The sequence below is a fragment of the Oncorhynchus mykiss genome, chromosome 9, assembly GCF_057628025.1.
Source record: "Oncorhynchus mykiss isolate SJ-2025 chromosome 9, ASM5762802v1, whole genome shotgun sequence".
Classification (NCBI taxonomy): domain Eukaryota; kingdom Metazoa; phylum Chordata; class Actinopteri; order Salmoniformes; family Salmonidae; genus Oncorhynchus; species Oncorhynchus mykiss.
In genome coordinates, this window is record NC_143030.1 from 81,265,808 (window position 1) to 81,292,520 (window position 26,713).

The 26,713-nt window shown below is 44.9% G+C and overlaps 1 protein-coding gene and 1 long non-coding RNA gene across 8 annotated transcripts in view; one reads left to right on the forward strand and one right to left on the reverse strand.

The window, feature by feature from the left end:
* Positions 1 to 26,713, forward strand: part of LOC149981353 (uncharacterized) — a 437,375-nt gene that overhangs the window by 28,869 nt on the left and 381,793 nt on the right. The gene's annotated exons all lie outside the window — the stretch shown is intronic.
* hcfc1b (host cell factor C1b) overlaps positions 1 to 26,713 on the reverse strand; it is a 77,636-nt gene that overhangs the window by 21,558 nt on the left and 29,365 nt on the right. For 4 of the 7 annotated variants that reach the window (XM_036989069.2, XM_090185543.1, XM_036989070.2 and 1 more), the window contains 13 exons: positions 23,890 to 24,066; positions 21,558 to 21,782; positions 21,060 to 21,119; positions 19,271 to 19,381; positions 17,170 to 17,371; positions 16,760 to 16,893; positions 11,973 to 12,111; positions 11,509 to 11,645; positions 9,176 to 10,523; positions 7,927 to 8,078; positions 7,554 to 7,730; positions 4,225 to 4,420; positions 3,020 to 3,183 (listed from right to left, as the gene is read on the reverse strand). In XM_036989069.2, the coding sequence (XP_036844964.2) occupies positions 3,020 to 3,183; positions 4,225 to 4,420; positions 7,554 to 7,730; positions 7,927 to 8,078; positions 9,176 to 10,523; positions 11,509 to 11,645; positions 11,973 to 12,111; positions 16,760 to 16,893; positions 17,170 to 17,371; positions 19,271 to 19,381; positions 21,060 to 21,119; positions 21,558 to 21,782; positions 23,890 to 24,066 (3,222 nt within the window). The remainder of the gene's footprint in view (positions 1 to 3,019; positions 3,184 to 4,224; positions 4,421 to 7,553; positions 7,731 to 7,926; positions 8,079 to 9,175; positions 10,524 to 11,508; positions 11,646 to 11,972; positions 12,112 to 16,759; positions 16,894 to 17,169; positions 17,372 to 19,270; positions 19,382 to 21,059; positions 21,120 to 21,557; positions 21,783 to 23,889; positions 24,067 to 26,713) is intronic. The other 3 variants (XM_036989073.2, XM_090185545.1, XM_090185544.1) reach the window with 1 other exon arrangement.

Here is a 26,713-nt window from a genome sequence, read left to right on the forward strand (position 1 = left end):
CAGGCCACTAAATACCCTGGTTTAAATGAAGATATGGATTTACAAACTACAGGCCACTAAATACCCTGGTTTAAATGAAGATATGGATTTACAAACTACAGGCCACTAAATACCCTGGTTTAAATGAAGATCTGGATTTACAAACTACAGGCCACTAAGTACCCTGGTTTAAATGAAAATATGGATTTACAAACTACAGGCCACTAAGTACCCTGGTTTAAATGGAGATATGGATGTACAAACTACAGGCCACTAAATACCCTGGTTTAAATGAAGATATGGATTTACAAACTACAGGCCACTAAATACCCTGGTTTAAATGAAGATATGGATTTACAAACTACAGGCCACTAAATACCCTGGTTTAAATGAAGATCTGGATTTACAAACGACAGGCCACTAAGTACCCTGGTTTAAATGAACATTTACATTTCTCTCCTTTCCTGTGGGGTCGTGAGAGGTCCCGTCCCTGTCATCTAGTGGATATTATGCTGTTTCGACTGCTGTGGTCCATGTTTGCTGTGATCTCGTGGAGTATAAAACAGATCTCTCCTATTCTTACCACTATTCAAAAAAGGTTACAACTACCTTTCTAGTGGTTCTGATGCTTCTAGAATTGAGTTGAATTTTGAAAACATATCTACACTATTTCACTTGTTAATGTGTATAGTATCGCTGACCAAGTGTTGTCCCATGAATGCTGTAACCACTCCCTCTTCAAATTCGGGGTTGATTGGAAAAAACTGCTAAAAAAATTTAAATAAAAAAAAAAGAGGACATTGTATGATCATATCTTTGTACTCCCTGACGAAGGCCATGCAGCCCAAACGCCTCAGTTTCCATTCAACAAATCAAGGCATTTTAATTAATTTAGCTGAACAACCCCATATCACTGCTGTGTTTATACTACATTTACCATCAGCAATAGTTGTGGTAGTTTTGCTTGAAGCAAATCAGTAATTAAAATGGTATTTAAAAAAAAAATGTATTTAAGATATACAGGGTAAAGTTGATAATTTCACAACGAAGAAAGCAAATCACGTTTGCTACCCTTCCCTGCATGGTTGAAGAGGTTTGGGCGCCTCAGGCTCTGCACACTCCTGGATTACATCACACCTGGCAGGTCTCTCCTACCAGGTGACGTGGAGACGATCTGTGTCTGCACCATGTAATCTCATTACTGGTGTTCCCCAGGGTTCAGTTCTAGGCCCTCTCCTCTCTATACACCAAGTCACTCAGCTCTGTCATATCCTCACATGGGTCTCTCCTATCACTGCTATGAGGATGGATTTCTCCTCGTCTCTCGATAGACAAAGTCACTCAGCTCTGTCATATGATCACATATCACCCCACTAGCTCAGCAGCTCTCCTTCCCCACTAGCTCAGCAGCTCTCCTTCCCCAGCAGTTCTACCTCCCCAGCAGCCCAGCACTACCTCCCCTCCCCACCAGCCCAGCACTACCTCCCCTCCCCAGCAGCCCAGCACTACCTCCCCTCCCCACCAGCCCAGCACTACCTCCCCACCAGCCCAGCACTACCTCCCCACCAGCCCAGCACTACCTCCCCACCAGCCCAGCACTACCTCCCCACCAGCCCAGCACTACCTCCCCTCCAGCCCAGCACTACCTCCCCACCAGCCCAGCACTACCTCCCCACCAGCCCAGCACTACCTCCCCTCCCCACCAGCCCAGCACTACCTCCCCTCCCCACCAGCCCAGCACTACCTCCCCTCCCCACCAGCCCAGCACTACCTCCCCACCAGCCCAGCACTACCTCCCCACCAGCCCAGCACTACCTCCCCACCAGCCCAGCACTACCTCCCCACCAGCCCAGCACTACCTCCCCACCAGCCCAGCACTACCTCCCCACCAGCCCAGCACTACCTCCCCACCAGCCCAGCACTACCTCCCCAACCGCACTACCTCCCCACCAGCACTACCTCCCCACCAGCACTACCTCCCCACCAGCACTACCTCCCCAACCGCACTACCTCCCCAACCGCACTACCTCCCCAACCGCACTACCTCCCCACCAGCTATCTTACGACGAACGCAGTAATTATGTCTCTAGAAGAGAGCGCCTGCTAAAAGACTACGATGAACGAACTGTAAGAGAAGCTCATTCAAGTCCATCAAACTTCCAAATGGTCTGAACCATTCCATTATGAGGGGTGACATCCACAGCTGTGATATATATTAGAATTGAAAATTAATGTGTTTTATGCAACAAACTTTAGTGTATCGAATCACATCGCACCGTTTCAAATTAAAACGTATGGTTCAAGAGTCGACATATCTAGAATCGTTTCAAATTAAGACGTATGGTTCAAGAGTCGACATATCTAGAATCGTTTCAAATTAAGATGTATGGTTCAAGAGGCGACATATCTAGAATCGTTTCAAATTAAGATGTATGGTTCAAGAGTCGACATATCTAGAATCGTTTCAAATTAAGATGTATGGTTCAAGAGGTCAACATATCTAGAATCGTTTCAAATTAAGATGTATGGTTCAAGAGTCGACATATCTAGAATCGTTTCAAATTAAGACGTATGGTTCAAGAGTCGACATATCTAGAATCGTTTCAAATTAAGATGTATGGTTCAAGAGGTCGACATATCTAGAATCGTTTCAAATTAAGATGTATGGTTCAAGAGGCGACATATCTAGAATCGTTTCAAATTAAGATGTATGGTTCAAGAGGTCAACATATCTAGAATCGTTTCAAATTAAGATGTATGGTTCAAGAGGCGACATATCTAGAATCGTTTCAAATTAAGATGTATGGTTCAAGAGGTCAACATATCTAGAATCGTTTCAAATTAAGATGTATGGTTCAAGAGGTCGACATATCTAGAATCGTTTCAAAAACGTATGGTTCAAGAGGTCGACATATCTAGAATCGTTTCAAATTAAGACGTATGGTTCAAGAGGTCGACATATCTAGAATCGCATCGAATCATCTTGAAAATGAAACGAACAGACAGACTGATGAAGAAAGCAAAACAACGGTGGACTGACCTGGTTGTGCTGTGCTGCTGCTGCCGCCGCCGCCGCCTGGGCCAGAGCCTGGGCTTCCTGCAGCTGTTGTTGTTGATGTACCAGGGCTGCCAGCTCAGCCTGAGTCAACACAATGGGGATGGTGGTGGTTTGATGCTGGCCCTCCTGGCCACTGTCTCCTTCATCTGGAGGGGGGGGGGGGGGGGGGGGGGGGTGAGACTCGTTACCATCTACCAAACTGCTAACTAGGGCTGGGTGATATATCTATTAATTTGAATGTATGTTTTTTGCACGATATTACAAACGCCAGTACTGCAGGAATATTTAATTTTAACGAGTTAATGAGTTAAGTCCGCTTGTTCTCATTTTCATCTTTTTGGTATCATCTCCTTCGCTCCTTCTGTGCAATGACTATAGGCTGTACCTTCCAACACACACACACACACACACACACACACTCCTCTGACAGCGGTTTCATCCATTTGAGGTTTGGTCCAACAGAAATCAAGTCATATGGAACTGAAATGCGTGGAGATATTATTTTACTGTAAAAAAAGAGATGTTTAACTGCCTACCGATACCATGTTGTGTTTCAACTCGTGGAATTGCACGCAGAGCAGACGCTACTAAAAACGGGATTATAAAATGAACATTTGAATCTGGAAAATCAGTTTGTTTGTGCGCGACATTTCAGTACCACGTAACGATAGCGCATTTAAACCAAATAACACCGGCCGCCGAGTCAGCGTTTGTAGACTAGCCGTTTATACTAACTCGTTCTCATTCTGAATCACTTGATTTCAAAATCTTTATTTTTACTTTTTTTTACTCTCTACCCCCTTTTCTCCCAAATGTCATGACATCCAATTGGTAGTTACAGTCTTGTCCCATCGCTAAAACTCCCGTACAGACTCGGGAGAGAGCCATGTGTCCTCCGAAACACGACCCTGCCAAGCCACACTGCTCGCTGAACCCGGAAGCCAATGTGCCGGAGAAAACAACGACCGAAGTCGGCACTGCGCCCGGCCCACCACAAGGAGTCGCTAGAGCGCGATGGGTCAAGGACATCCCGGTCGACCAAACAATCCTCGCATCCGAACCATTCTGACCAAATATAAGCCTGATTGAAGCCTAATGTAAAATTGTAACTGATGCACAACATCTTCTCGGGGTTGTTTTCCAACAGAAATGCGTGTGTGTGCGCGTGTGTGTGTGTGTCTACTCACTCATGACAGCGTGCTGTGCGGCCTGCAGGACAGCCTGTATGGCCATGGCCTGGGCATTAGCCTCCTCAGTAGCAGCGTGTTGTGCTGCCTCCTCGGCTGCAGCGGTAACAGCCAGCTCCTCGGGGGTTAAACCCGTCACCATCAGGGTCTGCTGGCCCCCTGCGTCACCTTCAGACATCAGCTCCGCAGGCAGGCCCTAGGAGGCAAATAATTTTTTTGAACTTTTTTTTCAATGTTACTAAAAATGTTTTGTTGGCACACAATTTAGTCGCTCGTGTGTGCTGCTGGGAGGAAACAGCGTTTCATTCTGTGGCCTTTTCCAAGACATGACAGAGGACCTGTGGATGGTGGTTCCCTTCCGTGTGTGTTGCACTGTATGTATATATACACAGTACCAGTCAAAAGTTTGGACACAGCTACTCATTCAAAGGGGTTTTCTTTATTCGTAAAAGGTTCTACATTGTAGAATAATAGTGAAGACATCAAAACTATAAATTAACACATATGGTTATGTAGTTACCAAAGAAAGCGCTGACTTCTTTGGGACTGGGGGGCAGTATTGAGTAGCTTGGCTGAATAAGGTGCCCAGAGTAAACTGCCTGCTACTCAGGCCCAAAAGCTAGAATAATGTATATAATTAGTAGATTTGGATAGAAAACACTCTGAAGTTTCTAAAAAAAACTGTTTGCATGATGTCTGTCAGTATAACAGAACTCATATGGCAGACGAAAACCCGAGAAAAAGGAAGTGGTAAATCTGAGGTTTGTAGTTTTTCAAGTCATTGCCAATCCAAGATAGTGTAAATTTGGTCTGATTGCAGTTCCTAAGGCTTCCACTAGATGTCGACAGTCTTTACAACCTTGTTTCAGGCTTCTACTATGAAGGGGGAGCGAATAAGAGCTGTTTGACGAAGAAGTCTGACAGAAAGCCGTGAGAGCGAGCTGAGTTCCTTTTCATTTCTAAAGACAAAGGAATTGTCCGGTTGAAACATTATTGAAGATTTATGATAAAAACATCCTAAAGATTGTTTCTATACTTCGTTTGACATGTTTCTACGAACTGTAATATAACTGACTTTTCGTCTGAACTAATTGCTCACGCATTGTGCATTTGAATTACTGGGCTAAACGCGCAAACAAAAAGGAGGTATTTGGACATAAATGATTGACTTTATCGAACAAAACAAACATTTGTGGGACTGGGATTCCTGGGAGTGCATTCCGAAGATCATCAAAGGTACGTGAATATTTACAACGCTATTTCTGAGTTTTGTGACACCTCTCCTTCTTTGGAAAATGGCTGTATGGAGGAATTTTAATTATGATAATTTTTTGCTGCAAAGCCTTTTTAAAAATCTGACACACAGGTTGCATTAAGGAGTAGTTTCTTTAATTGTGTGTTTAACACTTGTATCTTTTATCAATGTTTATGGTGAGTATTTCTGTCATTTGATGTGGCTTTCACCTGATGTTTATTTGAGACAATGCATTTCTGAACACAACGCACCAATTTCAAATGAGGATTTTTGGACATAAAGATTAACTTTATAGAACAAAAAACACACATTTATTGTCTAACATGGGATCCTGCCATCCGGCGAAGATCAAAGGTTAGTGATTTAATTTTAAAGTTTCTATTTCTGACTTTTGTGACACCTCTCCTTGGTTGGAAAATGAAAATGGAAAATGGCTGTATGGTTTTCTGTGGCTAGGTGCTGACCTAACATAATCGCAAGGTGTGCTTTCGCCGTAAAGCCTTTTTGAAATCGGACACTGGATTCACGAGAACTGTGGCTGGATTCACGAGAACTGTATCTTTAAAATGGTGTATAATACTTGTATGTTTGAGGAATTTTAATCGTGAGATTTCTGTTGCTTTGAATTTGGCGCCCTGCAATTTCACTGGCTGTTGGCGAGGTGGGACGCTAGCGTCCCACATATCCCAGAGAAGTTAAACAAATATAAATATATTTTATAATTTGAGATTCTTCAAAGTAGCCACCCTGTGCCTTGACAGCTTTGCACACTCTTGGCATTCTCTCAACCAGCTTCACCTGGAATGCTTTTCCAACAGTCTTGAAAGAGTTTCCACATTTACTGAGCACTTGTTGGCTGCTTTTCCTTCACTCTGCGGTCCAACTCAGCCCAAACCATTTCAATTTGGTTGAGGTCAGGCGATTGTGGAGGCCAGGTCATCTGATGCACTACTCCATCACTCTCCTTCTTGGTCAAACAGCACTTACACAGCCTGGAGGTGTTGGGTCATTGTCCTGTTGAAAAACAAAACAAAAAGTGGCCCACTAAACCCAAACCAGATGGGATGGAGCATCGCTGCAGAATGCTGTGGTAGCCATGCTGGTTAAGTGTTCCTTGAATTCTAAATAAATCACTGACTGTGTCACCAGCAAAGCACCATCACACCTCCTCCTCCTCCATGCTTCACAATGGGAACCACACATGCGGAGATCATCCGTTGCCATACTATGCGTGCCACAAAGACACGCAAAGGACAGATTTTCACCGGTCTAATGTCCATTGCTCATTTTTCTTGGTCCAAGCAAGTCGCTTCTTATAGGTGTCCTTTAGAAGTGGTTTCTTTGCCGCAATCAACCATGAAGGCCTGATTCACACAGTCTCTTCTGAACAGTTGTTTAGATGAGTCTGTTACTTGAACTCTGTGAAGCATCCTCTGCAGCAGAGGTAACTCTGGGTCTTCCATTCCTGTGGCGGTCCTCATGAGAGCCAGTTTCATCATAGCACTTGATGGTTTTTGCGACTGCACTTCATGAAATCTTCAAAGTTCTCGAAATGTTCCGTATTGACTGACTTTCATGTTTTAAAGTAATGATGGACTGTCGTTTCTCTTTGCTTATTTGATCAGTTCTTGCCATAATATGGACTTGGTCTTTCACCAAATAGAGCTGTCTTCTGTATAACACCCCTACCTTGTCACAACACAACTGATTGGCTCAAACACATTAAGAAGGAAAGAAATTCCACAACTTTTAACAAGGCACACCTGTTAATTGAAATGCATTCCAGGTGACTACCTCATGAAGGTGGGTGAGAGAATGCCAAGAGTGTGCAAAGCTGTCATCAAGGCAAAGGGTGGCTACTTTGAAGAATCTCAAATAGAAAATATATTTTGATTTGTTAAACACTTTTTTTTGGTTACTACATGATTCCATATGTGTTATTTCATAGTTTGGATGTCTTCACTATTATTCTACAATGTAGAAAATAGTAAAAAATAAAGAAAAACCCTGGAATGAGCATGCGTGTCCAAACGTTTGACAGGTAATATACACATCAGTATGTATCGTACTGTACCTCCTGGTTCTGTTCCTCCATGCCCTCGACATGGACCTGTATCCCAGCTGCAGCAGCCTCTTCCAGGGTCACGACCCTCACTGTGCCCTCTGGGAGACAGTCCGTCTGCATGGCCTCCTCTCCCTCTATACATGCCGCCACCATCGCCTCAGACGACCCAGACATCGACGAAATCTCCTGGTGGAAGGAAGGAAGGAAGGGTCGGGGACAGGAAGGCTTGATCGGTCAAAAGTAACATGATCCCAAAATAAACACCTCTAACAGTCTGTTAGTGCAGTGAGTGTCTGAACCAGCTAACCACAACTTTGAGAGTAAACACTAGAACAGCCGTGTGTGTGTGTGTGTGTGTGTGTGTGTGGTGTGTGGCCCTTACAGGTACGGAGGGTCCAGGTGTGGGTGTGGACTGGGTAACCGTGGTAACTGCTCGGCCAGCCGCCACCACGGCGCTGGACTCGGTGGTTACCGAGGACGACGAGGGAGCCTCTGTAGTTCCGTTGTCTCCCTGTGTCGAGTCACCAGGCTGGGCTGGAGGGACGTCACACAATTAACACCAAAACATCCCAACACGGAGACCCAAACATCCCAACACGGAGACCCAAACATCCCAACACGGAGACCCAAACATCCCAACACGGAGACCCAAACATCCCAACACAGAGACCCAAACATCCCAACACAGAGACCCAAACATCCCAACACAGAGACCCAAACATCCCAACACAGAGACCCAAACATCCCAACACAGAGACCCAAACATCCCAACACGGAGACCCAAACATCCCAACACGGAGACCCAAACATCCCAACACAGAGACCCAAACATCCCAACACAGAGACCCAAACATCCCAACACGGAGACCCAAACATCCCAACACAGAGACCCAAACATCCCAACACAGAGACCCAAACATCCCAACACGGAGACCCAAACATCCCAACACAGAGACCCAAACATCCCAACACGGAGACCCAAACATCCCAACACAGAGACCCAAACATCCCAACACGGAGACCCAAACATCCCAACACGGAGACCCAAACATCCCAACACGGAGACCCAAACATCCCAACACAGAGACCCAAACATCCCAACACAGAGACCCAAACATCCCAACACAGAGACCCAAACATCCCAACACGGAGACCCAAACATCCCAACACAGAGACCCAAACATCCCAACACAGAGACCCAAACATCCCAACACAGAGACCCAAACATCCCAACACAGAGACCCAAACATCCTGTATGTTGGTAGGAAAAAAATATTACTAACATCTTAACTCTTAATCTTCTGTTTTAAAACACTAAGGCTGCGTTTATACAGGCAGACCAATTCTGATCTTTGGACCAATCAGATCAACCTTTTCCCCAATAATTGGGCAAAATAACAGAATACGTAGGCCTGTGTAAAAGGAGCCTACGGCACCATTTCCCCCAGACCTAGATTAAGCCTAATCTAATCCTTCTGGAGATTCTCCTTTGAGTAGATTTTTTTGTGTGTTGTCTCGTACCTGAATTAATCTGTGTCTGAAAACAAATCCTCCCTAAAAACGCCTATGAGAACAAAATGGGTTAAAAGACAGTCATGCTTAGTGGATAGATAGATAGCAGTAGCTCCCACCTGTAGTAGCCGTGTTGGTGGTGCCGGTTTCGTGCGTTTCACACGGCGGATTGGAACACACTCTCTGGACCGTGCCCGACCCCGCCAGGTTGGACGTAGTCTGAGACGGGGTGTTGGTGGTTCCTGTTTCGTGCGTCTCACACGGCGGATTGGAACACACTCTCTGGACCGTGCCCGTTCCTGTCAGGTTGGACGTAGTCTGAGACGGGGTGTTGGTCGTCCCTGTTTCATGTGTTTCACACGGAGGATTGGAACACACCTTTGGCACTGCCCCTGTAGTCTGCCCGATGCCCATACTGGAGTTGTCCTGCGTCGACGTAGTGGTAGTGCCAGTCTCGTGTGTTTCACAAGGTGGATTGGAGCAGACCTGTGTGGCGCTTCTGCCCTCAGCTCCGGCCTCAGTGGGGCCAGTCTGGTGCGTTTCACAAGGTGGATTGGAGCAGACCTGTGTGGCGCTTCTGCCCTCAGCTCCGGCCTCAGTGGGGCCAGTCTGGTGCGTTTCACACGGTGGACTGGAGCAGACAGGAGAGGTGAGGGGGGATCCTCCTCCTCCTCCTCCTCCTCCGCTGGATGACTTGCTCTGGTTATCTGAGGACGAGGAGCTGAGCGTCATGCCCATCTTGTCAGAGCCCATGTTAGAGCGCGCGGTGGTCGAGGTGTAGGTGGTCCCTGTTCTCAGAGTCTCCGGTCGTAGCACCCCGGGCACAGAGCTGGTACCAGAAAGAGACGAGGGGGAGAGGTCTCCGGAGGAGGAGGAGGGGGGCGGAGAGGACGGGGGATCAGACCCGCTGGTGTTGTTGGTTACGCTGGAGCCTTGTTGTTGCTGGTTGGATCCCATGTTACAGCTGGCGGTGGTCTGGGTGTTGGTGGTACCTGTATCGTGGGTCTCTGATGGCGGGTTGGTGCACACCTGCTGCACCTGGCCCATGTTGGAGGACGCTGTCGTTTGAGTGTTGGTGGTGCCGGTCTCGTGGGTTTCGCACGGCGGGTTGGTGCACACCTGCTGCACCTGGCCCATGTTGGAGGACGCTGTCGTTTGAGTGTTGGTGGTGCCGGTCTCGTGGGTTTCGCACGGCGGGTTTGAACACACCCTCTCCACCCCACCATTACCAGTCATGTTAGCGGAGGCCGTGGTAGCTGTATTAGTAGTGCCGGTCTCGTGGGTCTCGCAGGGGGGGTTTGAGCAGACCAGGGTTACCGTTCCTGGGTCGCCTGCCTCGGGCTGGGTGGACGAGGGGTCGGCGGAGGTGGGGGAGGACAGGATGGAGACCGGGAGGTCGTGGACAGGCTGAGCATCCACACCACTGGGGGTCGTGATCAGGGTCACCTGAGTGGGCTGAGCTCCCGCCTGGAGGACATAAAGAGTACAGGGGGGGGTTCAATCAGGAAGTCAATAAAAAAAGATGTGTAAGCATTACATTTTCCAACACACAGAAGAAGTCAATAAACCAAAGTTCCAATACAAATCAATCTTGCCAATAAAAAATAAAAAATACATATTTGAATAAATAAAACATATTTAAATGACAATTAAACCATTCCAAGTATGAGGTTTTCTACAGGTTTTCTCATGACGGCATGTCTGACCAGAGAAGAAGAGCCGCTGTTCATACGAGAAGCACTGCTTTTTACAGGCAGCCTGTCTTCCCAGGCGTATCACTGCATGTGCCAGCAGGACAAGCATAGCAGCCAAATAAATACATAAATAATAACAAATAAATAATAACAAATAAATACATAAATAACAACAAATAAATAATAACAAATAAATAATAACAAATAAATAATAACAAATAAATACATAAATAATAACAAATAAATACATAAATAATAACAAATAAATAACAAATAAATAACAAATAAATACATAAATAATAACAAATAAATACATAAATAATAACAAATAAATACATAAATAATAACAAATAAATACATAAATAATAACAAATAAATACATAAATAATAACAAATAAATACATAAATAATAACAAATAAATACATAAATAATAACAAATAAATACATAAATAATAACAAATAAATACATAAATAATAACAAATAAATAACAAATAAATACATAAATAATAACAAATAAATACATAAATAATAACAAATAAATAACAAATAAATAACAAATAAATACATAAAAGGGAGTCAACCCATTGCAAGTATTCATGACAGGACGGATGCATCTGCACCAAACACGAACACCAATGACACTGGTTTTACAAAAGGCAGCCCGATTCTGATCATTATTTTTGACAGATCAGATCCTTTTCCAATAATTGGGCTGCCTGTGTAAACGCAGCCTCCGTTGTTCCACATGAACTGTACCTGAGCTGCGGAGACGGTGACCTGTCCAGGCAGAGTGGTCATGGTGCCCAAGGTGGTGATGGGAGTAGCCGTGGCAACACTTCCTCCCGCCAGGCTCGAAGACACTGTACCAGTCACCGTACCAAACGTTGTCACACCTAAAGGGAAGGGACAACGTTAAATCGATTGTTGATTGTGTATATTGGTAGCCTGAAATCCAGACCGGTTTTGTATTAACATTCCACCTGGTGTGTTAAGGAGTGGGACGTTAGCGCTAACAGACTGGTACCCAGGCTAATCTATTGGGACAGATGCTTCAAAACAATACAAACTAAAACCATGATTGTTCAACGCAATCTGACCGTGGAGGATTCAACAAGTCACTAAAACTAAACGAATCTTTAGGAACACAACTAGTCAAGGATGAAGCTAGGCGCGCCGACTAGCAAAGAGCTATCTGTCCGAGGTTCACTGAACATCCTTACCTGTGGTTCCCTTGACAACAAGGGTGGTGACGTTAGGTTTGACACCGGAAACCGTTACCGGGGAGACGAGACGTACACCTCCCATGGGGACGGTCCGTAAAATAGTCCCGGGCTGTCCTGGGGCACCCTTCAGCACCACCTGGTAGTAACATAATAATAATAACAACCTGTTAATCTACATAGAGGCCTTATATTCAGTAAAATAGTCCCGGGCTGTCCTGGGGCACCCTTCAGCACCACCTGGTAGAAACATAATAATAATAATAACAACCTGGTAGAATAATAACAACAACAACAACCTGGAAGAATCATAACAACAACAACAACCTGGTAGAATCATAACAACAACAACAACCTGGTAGAATCATAACAACAACAACCTGGAAGAATCATAACAACAACAACAACCTGGTAGAATCATAACAACAACAACAACCTGGTAGAATCATAACAACAACAACAACCTGGTCATAACAACAACAACCTGGTCATAACAACAACCTGGTCATAACAACAACCTGGTCATAACAACAACCTGGTAGAATCATAACAACAACCTGGTAGAATCATAACAACAACCTGGTAGAATCATAACAACAACCTGGTAGAATCATAACAACAACCTGGTAGAATCATAACAACAACCTGGTAGAATCATAACAACAACCTGGTAGAATCATAACAACAACCTGGTAGAATCATAACAACAACCTGGTAGAATCATAACCTGGTAGAATCATAACCTGGTAGAATCACAACCTGGTAGAATCACAACAACAACCTGGTAGAATCATAACAACAACCTGGTAGAATCATAACAACAACCTGGTAGAATCATAACAACAACCTGGTAGAATCATAACAACAACCTGGTAGAATCATAACAACAACCTGGTAGAATCATAACCTGGTAGAATCATAACCTGGTAGAATCATAACAACAACCTGGTAGAAACATAACCTGGTAGAATCACAATAATAAGAAACCTGGTAGAAACATAACAACAACAACCTGGTAGAATCATAACAACAACAACCTGGTAGAATCATAACAACAACCTGGTAGAATCATAACAACAACCTGGTAGAATCATAACAACAACCTGGTAGAAACATAACCTGGTAGAATCATAACAACAACCTGGTAGAAACATAACAACCTGGTAGAAACATAACCTGGTAGAATCATAACAACAACCTGGTAGAATCATAACAACAACCTGGTAGAATCATAACAACAACCTGGTAGAATCATAACAACAACCTGGTAGAATCATAACCTGGTAGAATCATAACAACAACCTGGTAGAATCATAACCTGGTAGAATCATAACCTGGTAGAATCATAACAACAACCTGGTAGAAACATAACCTGGTAGAATCACAATAATAAGAAACCTGGTAGAATCATAACAACAACAACCTGGTAGAAACATAACAACAACAACCTGGTAGAATCATAACAACAACAACCTGGTAGAATCATAACAACAACCTGGTAGAATCATAACAACAACCTGGTAGAATCATAACAACAACCTGGTAGAATCATAACAACAACCTGGTAGAATCATAACAACAACCTGGTAGAAACATAACCTGGTAGAATCACAATAATAAGAAACCTGGTAGAATCATAACAACAACCACCTGGTAGAATCATAACAACAACAACCTGGTAGAATCATAACAACAACCTGGTAGAATCATAACAACAACCTGGTAGAAACATAACCTGGTAGAATCACAATAATAAGAAACCTGGTAGAATCATAACAACAACAACCTGGTAGAATCATAACAACAACAACCTGGTAGAATCATAACAACAACAACCTGGTAGAATCATAACAACAACCACCTAGTAGAATCATAATAACAATAATAACCTGGTAGAATCACACAGGTGAAGTATGCATGAGCAAGATAGCAAATATACGCATGTACAAAATTAGCCTAGTTTGATATTTAACTAATAGCTGGGCAGTATACTTTTTTATTTTAACCTTTATTTAACTTGGCAAGTCCGTAATGAACAAATTCTTATTTACAATGACGGCCTACACTGGCCAATTGTGAGCCGCCCCTATGGGACTCCCAATCACAGCCGATTGTTATACAGACTGGATTCTGAACCAGGGTTTCTGTAGTGATGCCTCTATAACGCCGAGATGCAGTGCCTCAGACCGCTGCATGCACTAAGAGTCCGCGCAAACGTAGCTAGTTCATACAGCCGAGTACCAGTGCTGTTGTACGCCTAGATCAGCATGTCGTTTGTGCAACGGTATCTTCAAAATCAGAAAGGAACGGTCGAAGCGTGAAAATGTTAGCTAGCTATGTGAGGTAATGTAACGTTTAATTAGGGTCTCCTGGAAACACTGACCCAACACTTTAGTTCCTACCCGTCATTAACTCCTCCCTGGCTTACTAATTTGTTGTCATATCAAATTACAATGTATTCAAGGTGCTGCCCATCACTCAGTCAATCCTCAGCAGGCCAAGCTTGGCCCCGTTTGTAAGGGAGTCTCAGAAAGAGGGCCAATTACTACATTTAAAACGGTTTTCAACCAGCGATTGAGTTGTGAGAGACTGCTGTAGAGGTCATCACTCCCCCTCTAACTGGGAGCGGGCCAGAGACAATTACTCGATGCCGACATCTTTCTAGTTAATTTACAGTGCCTTGCAAAAGTATTCACCCCCCCTTGGCGTTTTTCCTATTTTGTTGCCTTACAACCTGGAATTGAAATAGATTTTTATTTGGATTTCAAAATAGTCCAAATTGTTGAAGTGAAATTACCTTCAGGAGTCACATAATTAATTAAATAAAGTCCACCTGTGTGCAATCTAAGTGTCACATGATCTCAGTGTATATACACCTGTTCTGAAAGGCACCAGAGTCTGCAACACCACTAAGCAAGGGGCACCACGAAGCAAGCGGCACCATGAAGACCAAGGAGCTCTCCAAACAGGTCAGGGACAAAGTTGTGGGGAAGTACAGATCAGGGTTGGGTTATAAAAAAATATCCCAAACTTTGAACATCCCACAGAGCACCATTAAATCCATTATTAAAAAATGGAAAGAATATGGCACCACAACAAACCTGCCAAGAGAGGGCCGCCCACCAAAACTCACTGACCAGGCAAGGAAGGAATTAATCAGAGAGGCAACAAAGAGACCAAAGATAACCCTGAAGGAGCTGCAAAGCTCCACAGCGGAGATTGGAGTATCTGTCCATAGGACCACTAAGCCGTACACTCCACAGAGCTGGGCTTTACGGAAGAGTGGCCAGAAAAAAGCCAAACGCGTTTAGAGTTCGCCAAAAGGCATGTGGGAGACTCCCGAAACATATGGAAGAAGGTACTCTGGTCAGATGAGACTAAAATTGAGATTTTTTGGACATCAAGGAAAACTCCGTCTGGCACAAAACAAACACCTTCATCACCCCGAGAACACCTTCATCACCCCGAGAACACCATATTTTTCCATCAGCAGGGACTGGGAAACTGGTCAGAATTGAAGAAATGATGGATGACTCTAAATACAGGGACATTCTTGAGGGAAACCTGTTTCAGTCTTCCAGAGATTTGAGACTGGGACAGAGGTTCACCTTCCAGCAGGACAATGACCCTAAGGATACTGCTAAAGCAACACTCGAGTGGTTTAAGAGGAAACATTTAAATGTCTTGGAATGGCCTAGTCAAAGCCCAGACCTCAATCTAATTGAGGATCTGTGGTATGACATAAAGATTGCTGTACACCAGCGGAACCCATCCAACTTGAAGGAGCTGGAGCAGTTTCTCCTTGAAGAATGGGCAAAAATCCCAGTGGCTAGATGTGTCAAGGTTATAGAGACATACCCCAAGAGACTTGCAGCTGTAATTGCTGCAAAAGGTGGCTTTACAAAGTATTGCCTTTGGGCTGTTTATAGTTATGCACGCTCAAATGTTCTTCTTTTTTTGGTCTTATTTCATGTTTGTCTCACAATAAAAAATATTTTACACCTTCAAAGTGTTAGGCATGTTGTGTAAATCAAATGATACAACCCCCCCCCCCCAAAACAAATCTATTTTAATTCCAGCTTGTAAGACAACCAAATTGGAAAAATGTCAAGGGTGGTGAACACTTTCAGGAAGACACTACACTGTACACAATGAACCTGTGTTACGCTTGGTGATCTCTGTTTCAAATTAACATCGTTGGTGCCGACGTGGATAACAATATCTCTATACCCTCGCCAGTTTTAGTCTCAGCCAGCACCCTCTTCAGATCAGCTTTTATGTCGGTAGCTCTGCTCCCTGGTAAACAATGCATGATCGCTAGATTATTATTTTTAAGTCTAATATTGCAGGTTATGGAGTCGCCAATGACTAGGTTTTTAAATTTGTCAGAGCTAAATGGTAGGAGGCTTCGGTGGCGCGTGGAGGAGAAACCTGAGCAGTCTCGGCCTCTTGACTCGTTGCTTCATGGAGAGAACCGGTTGAAATAGTGTCGGCTGAATGAGCGACACCGACTGAGGATGGAACAGCATCTGTGCTACCGATTGGGGGGGGGGGGGTTATATTACTATCTGTACTTACTGACGGCACAAACGCGGTTTCATCCTTTCCTACACTGAAATTACCCTTGCCTAACGATTGCGTCTGAAGCTGGGCTTGCAGCACAGCTATCCTCGCCGTAAGGCGATCGTTCTCCTGTATATTATGAGTACAGCTCTGGGCATAGTGCTGATGGTCTTTTGCCTGATGTTATTGTACCAGGGTATAAGGTTAGAGAGGGGTTGGGGTACCTGTGTGAGTCCCTGCTGACCAGCCCCAGCTCTGGGCATTGCGCTGATGATCTTGCCTGGTGTCCCGGTGCCTGGTGTCATCATCTTAGTGGTGATAATGGTAATGGGGGACTTCATACCACTTCCTGTCACTCCTGACCAGGCAACAGATTAAATACATTTAGTAACAGGAAGTTATTGTCATATGTAGACACATTTAAACATGAGCCATGTGGTTGCATCAATGGGCCACTGTGAAAACACTCTACAAAAATCCCAAAATGTAGTGCTGACTATGAATCAAACGATCCAAGAAGGCAAAAAAAACACTCAACATTTGTAAAGCCCTCTTTAACAATATTTTAAAATCACAAATTGACTTTCAATTGATTGATGAATTGGTTGATGTTTCGGAAGCAGACAGGACTGACCTGCTTGTCCGATGGCAGACATAGGTATGGTCTTGATGATGTGCGTGCCAGGCTTGGTGGTGGTGGGCATGCCGCTGTACGATAGGATGGTGGGCTTGCCCCCCGCGGTCCCGGCCTGGGACGTAGTGATGATGGTGGTGGGCTTGCCGTCCGCTGAGGTCACCAGCTTCAGGATGGTGCCCGCCGGGAGGGGACCTTTCGTCTGGTTTGAAAGGAAGGCGATAAGAGGGGTTTCAGGGTTTAGGGGTCGGAGGTCAAGATAGAGGGGGTCAGGGTTAGGGGTCAGAGGTCAAGATAGAGGTGGAAGCTGACATACAACAAGAAACATGGTCATTCGAGACGGATATCTCAGGTTGTTTGATTGATCCCATACATCAGAATACTAGGCTGATCCCGTGCATCAGAATCCTGTACTGATCGCGTACTGGACTAGGCTGATCCCATGCATCAGAATCCTGTACTGATCGCGTACTGGACTAGGCTGATCCCGTACTGGACTAGGCTGATCCCGTACTGGACTAGGCTGATCGCGTACTGGACTAGGCTGATCGCGTACTGGACTAGGCTGATCCCGTACTGGACTAGGCTGATCCCATACTGGACTAGGCTGATCGCGTACTGGACTAGGCTGATCCCGTACTGGACTAGGCTGATCGCGTACTGGACTAGGCTGATCGCGTACTGGACTAGGCTGATCCCGTGCATCAGAATCCTGTACTGATCGCGTACTGGACTAGGCTGATCCCGTACTGGACTAGGCTGATCCCGTGCATCAGAATCCTGTACTGATCGCGTACTGGACTAGGCTGATCCCGTACTGGACTAGGCTGATCCCATACTGGACTAGGCTGATCCCATACTGGACTAGGCTGATCCCATACTGGACTAGGCTGATCCCATACTGGACTAGGCTGATCGCGTACTGGACTAGGCTGATCGCGTACTGGACTAGGCTGATCGCGTACTGGACTAGGCTGATCGCGTACTGGACTAGGCTGATCGCGTACTGGACTAGGCTGATCCCGTGCATCAGAATCCTGTACTGATCGCGTACTGGACTAGGCTGATCCCGTACTGGACTAGGCTGATCCCGTGCATCAGAATCCTGTACTGATCGCGTACTGGACTAGGCTGATCGCGTACTGGACTAGGCTGATCCCGTACTGGACTAGGCTGATCCCATACTGGACTAGGCTGATCCCATACTGGACTAGGCTGATCGCGTACTGGACTAGGCTGATCGCGTACTGGACTAGGCTGATCGCGTACTGGACTAGGCTGATCGCGTACTGGACTAGGCTGATCCCATACTGGACTAGGCTGATCCCGTGCTGGACTAGGCTGATCCCGTGCTGGACTAGGCTGATCGCGTACTGGACTAGGCTGTCAAGAGATTTTCCCATCAGATTAAGACTAGTCGTGGAGACAAACCCTAGATCGGGGATGGGCAACTCTCCGGTCCTCGTGGGCCTGATTGGTGGCACAATTTTGCTCCAGTGCCTGCAAATACACTAATCAAGGTCTTCGGTTTCAAATGTAATTTGTTTAAATCAGATGCTAGGGATGGGGAAAAAGTGAGACACCAATCAGGCCCTCGATGACCGAGTTAACACATCCTCAAACTAAATTACCCAGATTATACTTTTAACTAAGTCAGTTAAGAACAGATTCTTATTTTCAATGACGGCCTAAGAACAGTGGGGTTAACTGCCTTGTTCAGGGGCAGAATTACAGATTTTTACCTTGTCAGCTCGGGGATTCGATCTAGCAACCTTTTGGTTTCTAGTCCAACACTCAAACCACTAGGCTACCCTGCTGCCCCAAAACTAAGGGAAAGGGGATAACTAGTCAGTTGCACAACTGAATGCATTCAACTGAAATGTGTCTTCCGCATTTAACCCAAACCCTCTAAATCAGAGAGATGCGCGGGGGGGGGGGGGGGCTGCCTTAATCGACACCCACATCTTCGGCGCCTGGGGAACAGGCGGGGGGGCAGAATGACAGATTTTTTTTTTTTACGTTGCCAGCTCGGGGATTCGAACCAGCAACCTTTCGGGTTACTGGCCCAACGCTCTAACCACTAAGCTACCTGACTACTGACCTGTATGATGTGCTGGAGGCTGGAGCCAGCCTGTCCAGTCACCGCTCCTGTCTGACCAGGCTTGGTCTGGACCACGGACATCACCTTCCCCAGGTTGGACAGGTTAGACAGCTAGAGGACAGGAAGTAGGAGAGAGAGACTGGTCAAAACAACGCGTCTTACCTTATCAAGATCGACCCATCAAAAACCTAATATAATATATTCCACTTAGCAGACGCTTTCGCGTGACTTTCATCAAGATAGGCCAATTTAAATGTCAGATTTATTTTATTTGATTTATTTCACCTTTATTTAGATAATATCGTACATAGGTGGGTGTGGTTGTACTTACATGGCTGAGGAAACTACGTATTTTACATGTGTCACTAATGAAATTAATTAATAAATTAATGGAAATTAGATGTTTTTATTTAAAGCAACTTCCATACTGTACATGTTTAATATGTGACCCCCCCCCCATGGGGAGAATGGACTGTTCTACTGTACGTTTAATATGTGACCCCCCCGTGGGGAGAATGGACTGTTCTACTGTACGTTTAATATGTGACCCCCCCCCAGGGGGAGAATGGACTGTTCTACTGTACGTTTAATATGTGACCCCCCCCCCCCAGGGGGAGAATGGACTGTTCTACTGTACGTTTAATATGTGACCCCCCCCCCCCAGGGGGATAATGGGCTGTTCCACTGTACATGTTTAATATGTGACCCTCCCCCATGGGGAAAATGGACTGTTCTACTGTACATGTTTAATATGTGACCCCCCCCCCCCCATGGAGGGAATGGACTGTTCTGTATTTAATATGTGACCCTCCCATGGGGAGAACGGACTGTTCTACTGTACATGTTTAATATGTGAGGGGGGAATGGACTGTTCTGTATTTAATGTGACCCTCCCATGGGGATAATGGAATGTTCCACTGTACATGTTTAATATGTGACCCCCCCCCCCCCCATGGGGATAATGGACTGTTCCACTGTACATGTTTAATATGTGACCCTCCCATGGGGATAATGGACTGTTCCACTGTACATGTTTAATATGTGACCCCCCCCCCCCCCATGGGGATAATGGACTGTTCCACTGTACATGTTTAATGTGTGACCCCCCCCCCCCCATGGGGATAATGGACTGTTCTTCTACTGTACATGTTTAATATGTGACCCCCCCCCCCCCCCCCCCATGGGGATAATGGACTGTTCCACTGTACATGTTTAATAAGTGAGGGGGGAATGGACTGTTCCACTGTACATGTTTAATATGTGACCCCCCATGGGGAGAACGGACTGTTCTACTGTACATGTTTAATATGTAAGGGGGGAATGGACTGTTCTGTATTTAATATGTGACCCCCCCCATGGGGATAATGGACTGTTCCACTGTACATGTTTAATATGTGACCCTCCCATGGGGATAATGGACTGTTCCACTGTACATGTTTAATATGTGACCCTCCCATGGGGATAATGGACTGTTCCACTGTACATGTTTAATATGTGACCCCTCCCCCCCCCCCCCATGGGGAACATGGACTGTTCTTCTGCTGTACATGTTTAATATGTGACCCCCCCCCCCATGGGGATAATGGACTGTTCTACTGTACATGTTTAATATGTGAGGGGGGAATGGACTGTTCCACTGTACGTGTTTAATATGTGAGATGGATGGACTGTTCTGTATTTAATGTGTGACCCCCCATGGGGATAATGGACTGTTCCACTGTACATGTTTAATATGTGAGGGGATAATGGACTGTTCATGTAAAAGACAACAGAAGACATCCTAACTAACCCAATGCTGCACGTCCTTCCCAGACATCACTTTGTTTTGACCCTGGTTGGCCGCGGTCAGCTTAGAACAGGGGCACAAAACAGACGCAGTGAGTCCCTGCTAAAACCAGGGGTGTGGGCATGTCACAAAACAGACGCAGTGAGTCCCTGCTAAACCCAGGGGTGTGGGCATGTCACAAAACTGGGGTCAATGAGATGAGACAGCTAACTTGCTTAGCTTCAATATTCAGATTTGTTTTAAAAACATATTGTATAGGAAGGATGCATGAAATGGGAATTGGGATTAATTCAAACCAACAACCCATATTCCAAGTTTAGCTTTGGCACAAGCAGAAAAACATGCCAGAAAAACTAAAAGTTATTTCATTATTATCATTAATATTGTTATTAAATGGTTTAATTAAATTGATTGAAAACAACATCTATTTTTTTCTGAATATTTCTCAAAGTTAGCCGGCCAATTTATGGATCCTGCTAAGGCAACTAAACAACATCTTACCAGTGTTCCACCTCCCCCCATAGTAAGGGGGCTCTTGACAAGGGTGATTGTCTTGGTGACTCCTCCCACTACCGTGGTAACCACCTGGTGTTGCTGGGCAACCGTCACCGTGCCAGACTTGTGCACGGTGATGATAGGGCGAGAAGGCGTTCCGGGTGTGACAACACCTGACGTGCCCACCTGAGCCGCAGCAGTCTTCAGCATGCGGGTTGCTGGGTTACTAACCTAGGGAGGACAACACCGGGTGAGAGACACACAGACAGAGAGACAGGAGAGAGAGAGTAGTTAGAAGGCACAGCCAAGACAGCCCCTATAGCGTTCAGAAGGCACGGCCAAGACAGCTCCTATAGCATTTAGAAGGCACGGTCAAGACAGCCCCTATAGCATTTAGAAGGCTTGGCCAAGACAGCTCCTATAGCATTGAAAAGGCACGGTCAAGACAGATCCTATAGCATTGAGAAGGCACGGTCAAGACAGCCCCTATACCATTTAGAAGGCACGGCCAAGACAGCCCCTATAGCATTTAGAAGGCACGGCCAAGACAGCTCCTATAGCATTTAGAAGGACAGCCAAGACAGCCCCTATAGCATTGAAAAGGCACGGCCGATACAGCTCCAATAGCATTGAAAAGGCACGGCCGATACAGCTCCTATAGCATTTAGAAGGACAGCCAAGACAGCCCCTATAGCATTTAGAAGGCACAGCTGATACAGCTCCTATAGCATTCAGAAGGCACGGCCAAGACAGCTCCTATAGCATTGAAAAGGCACGACCAAGACAGCCCCTATAGCATTTAGAAGGCACGGCCAAGACAGCCCCTATAGCATTTAGAAGGCACGGCCAAGACAGCCCCTATAGCATTTAGAAGGACAGCCAAGACAGCCCCTATAGCATTTAGAAGGCACGGTCAAGACAGCCCCTATAGCATTGAAAAGGCACGGCCAAGACAGCCCCTATACAATTTAGAAGGCACGGCCAAGACAGCTCCTATAGCATTTAGAAGGACAGCCAAGACAGCCCCTATAGCATTTAGAAGGACAGCCCCTATAGCATTGAAAAGGCACGGCCGATACAGCTCCTATAGCATTTAGAAGGACAGCCAAGACAGCCCCTATAGCATTGAGAAGGCACAGCCAATACAGCTCCTATAGCATTGAAAAGGCACGGCCAAGACAGCTCCTATAGCATTTAGAAGGACAGCCAAGACAGCCCCTATAGCATTTAGAAGGCACGGACAAGACAGCTCCTATAGCATTGAAAAGGCACGGTCAAGACAGCCCCTATAGCATTTAGAAGGACAGCCAAGACAGCCCCTATAGCATTTAGAAGGACAGCCAAGACAGCCCCTATAGCATTGAAAAGGCACGGCCAAGACAGCCCCTATAGCATTTAGAAGGCACAGCTGATACAGCTCCTATAGCATTCAGAAGGCACGGTCAAGACAGCTCCTATAGCATTGAAAAGGCACAGCTGATACAGCTCCCATAGCATTGAAAAGGCACGGCCAAGACAGCCCCTATACAATTTAGAAGGCACGGCCAAGACAGCTCCTATAGCATTTAGAAGGACAGCCAAGACAGCCCCTATAGCATTTAGAAGGACAGCCAAGACAGCCCCTATAGCATTGAAAAGGCACGGCCGATACAGATCCTATAGCATTTAGAAGGACAGCCAAGACAGCCCCTATAGCATTGAGAAGGCACGGTCAAGACAGCCCCTATAGCATTTAGAAGGACAGCCAAGACAGCCCCTATAGCATTGAGAAGGCACGGCCGATACAGCCCCTATAGCATTGAAAAGGCACGGCCAAGACAGCCCCTATAGCATTTAGAAGGCACGGTCAAGACAGCCCCTATAGCATTGAAAAGGCACGGCCAAGACAGCCCCTATACCATTTAGAAGGCACGGCCAAGACAGCTCCTATAGCATTTAGAAGGACAGCCAAGACAGCCCCTATAGCATTGAAAGAAAAGGCACGGCCGATACAGCTCCTATAGCATTTAGAAGGACAGCCAATACAGCCCCTATAGCATTGAGAAGGCACGGCCGATACAGCTCCTATAGCATTGAAAAGGCACAGTCAAGACAGCTCCTATAGCATTTAGAAGGACAGCCAAGACAGCCCCTATAGCATTTAGAAGGCACGGCCGATACAGCCCCTATAGCATTCAGAAGGCACGACCGATACATTGCTTCACTCCACGTGGTACAGCAGGTAACGTGGGTATTGGACCACAGCCACGATAAACAAAAATCACTCTAGTGTTCATAATTAACAGCAGAGGTTTACATGGTGTGTGTGCGTGTTACTATTCGTCCAGGGACCTCTTACCATAACAGGCGAGGCTACTTTGACAGTCTGTGAACCGGGGCTCATGGCCACGGTCTTGACCATAGTAGCACCAGCTGGAAGCTGCATGGTGGCCGTGGAGGGCGGGATCTTCTGTGTGGCAGCAGCCGCTGCAGCCAACGCTGCCATGCCACTCATCTGAGGGCTGCTGCCCATTGGCTGAGGGGGGGGAGAGCAGCAGACAAGTACAAAATAATTACAATTATTAACATTTATAAATCACTGTTTTACAAGAATGATCTCAAAGTGCATAAAGTTTGGTTATTCATAGGACTAGAGAATATGGAATAGAAGAAACTGGTTGTGCATGAATCAGCCCTGGGATAACTATAGTTTTAACTAGGACTTACGGAAATATATTTCCTTTATAATTTTCCCCTTACCCTACCACCCCTCCCCTAATTAGAGTAAACCAATGGACAACAACACGGAGGCTTCTATTTCCTGGTTACACACACACACACTACATAAATAATGTAAAATATACTTCCCGTGAAATTTTAAGGAGTATTTCTGTCTGTAATAAAGCACTTTCGTAGGGAAACACTCATTCTGATTGGCTGGGCCTGGCTCCCCAGTGGGCGGGCCTGGCTCCCCAGTGGGCGGGCCTGGCTCCCCAGTGGGCGGGCCTGGCTCCCCAGTGGGCGGGCCTGGCTCCCCAGTGGGCGGGCCTGGCTCCCCAGTGGGCAGGCCTATGCCCTTCAAGGCCCAGTCATGTGAAATACATAGATTAGGGCCCAATTAATTTATTTCCAATTGACTGATTTCCTTATATGAACTTTAACACGAAAAATTGTTCAGAATTTGTTGCATGATGCGTTTATATTTGTGTTCAGTGTCTGAAGACCATCCAGTGATGATATCTAGCTGCCATATGTTTTTTTCCCACTGTGCCGTTTCACTAAAGTTCTGAATGTTTCTATTCATATAGCTTCTACAGTTTGTAGATGAACGCCATTGCTAAGATAAGTCAAGAGTCAAATCGATCAATAATATCATGATCAAAATCACCCAGCAGTGTTATTTACAGAGTAAATAATGCATTTGTTTTCGTTCCAGTGCTTTTCTGAAGACAAAAGGAATTCTAAAGGTTGGAACATTATTGATGTTTTATGTTAAAAACATCCTAAAGATTTATTCAATGCATCGTTTGACATGTTTCTAAAGGACTGTAAACGGAACTTTTCAAGTTTTTGCCTGGACGAAGTGCCTGCGCCTCATGAAGATGGATTACTGGGCTGAACACGCTAACAACAAGTGGCTATATGGACATAAATGATGGACTTTATGGAACAAATCAGTCATTTGTTGTCGAACTGGGATTCCTGGGAGTGCTTTCTGATGAAGAACATCAAAGGTAAGTGTATATTTATGGTGTTATTTCTAACTTCTGTTGACTCCAAAATGATGGATATTGCTCTGGCTGTTTTGGGTTCTGAGCGCCGTTCTCAGATTATGCTTTTTCCGTGATTTAAAAAAAAAAATCTGACACAGCGGTTGCATTAAGGAGAAGTCTATCTTTAATTCTGTGAATAACAGTTGTATCTTTTATCAATGTTTATTACGAGTATTTCTGCAAACTCACCGGATGTTTCGGAATCAAAACATTACTGCACGTAAGGCACCAATGTAAACTGAGATTTTTGGATATAAATATGCACATTATTGAACAAAACATACATGTATTGTGTAACATGATGTCCTATGAGTGACATCTGATGAGGATCAAAGGTTATTGATTCATTTTCTCTCTATTTCTGCTTTTTGTGACTCCTCTCTTTGGCTGGAAAAATGGCTGTGTTTTTCTGTGACTTGGCTCTGACCTAACATAATCATGTGGTGTGCTTTCGCTGTAAAGCCTTCTTGAAATCGGACACGATGGGTAGATTAACAAGATGTTTATCTTTCATTTGCTGTATTGGACTTGATATGTTAAAAGTTACATATTTCTAAAAAATATTTTTTTTGAATTTCGCGCGCTGCCTTCTCAGCGGAATGTTGTCGAGGGGTTCCGCCCTAGAAAGGTATATTTAGGTACTATTTAACTGTGCTAGAATGCTTAAAAAGACCTAAAAAAAAATAAAAATATAGGCATCGTATCTTTTTTGAGCAAGGAAAAGATCAGATATCGGTCAAAAATATAATATCGGTGCATCACTAAACGTAACAAAACGTGGAAAAAGCCAAGGGTTCTGAATGCTTTCCGAATGCACCTCAACTTACATGCCATCCAGTATATATAATAAAGTTTGGTTTACTTCCACTGGTATGCCATCCAGCCCTGGAGTTCGGTTTACTTCCACTGGTATGCCATCCAGCCCTGGAGTTCGGTTTACTTCCACTGGTATGCCATCCAGACCTGGAGTTTTCCCCAGACTTAAAGGCTTTAATTGCCTCAAGAAGTTCCTCCTCTGTAATTAGGCCTTCACTTGAGTCTCTGTATAGCTGTTAATTTTATACTATTATTAGAAAAAAATACCCTTACCATTAACTTTAAGTTAGTGGAGATGGAGGAGAATAAAATGAGAACATATGTTTAAAAGTACTTTGCTTCCTCTTCTAAAATATTGTTTGGTGAATCCTGGGTGACTCCATTTGTAACAAGTAAATCATATATTTGGAAGTATTTCTATGTTGAATTCGGTGGACTTTTCATCCAGTTCACTTTAATTTTTTTAATAGCGCTTAAATATTTTATACACTTGATATTTTATTACGTTCCTTAATTTCTTTTTGTTTTTCCTCTAACTCATTCTGAGCCTCTACGGTGAAGTTTTTATTGCTTATCCATCTATACTTTTAGTTC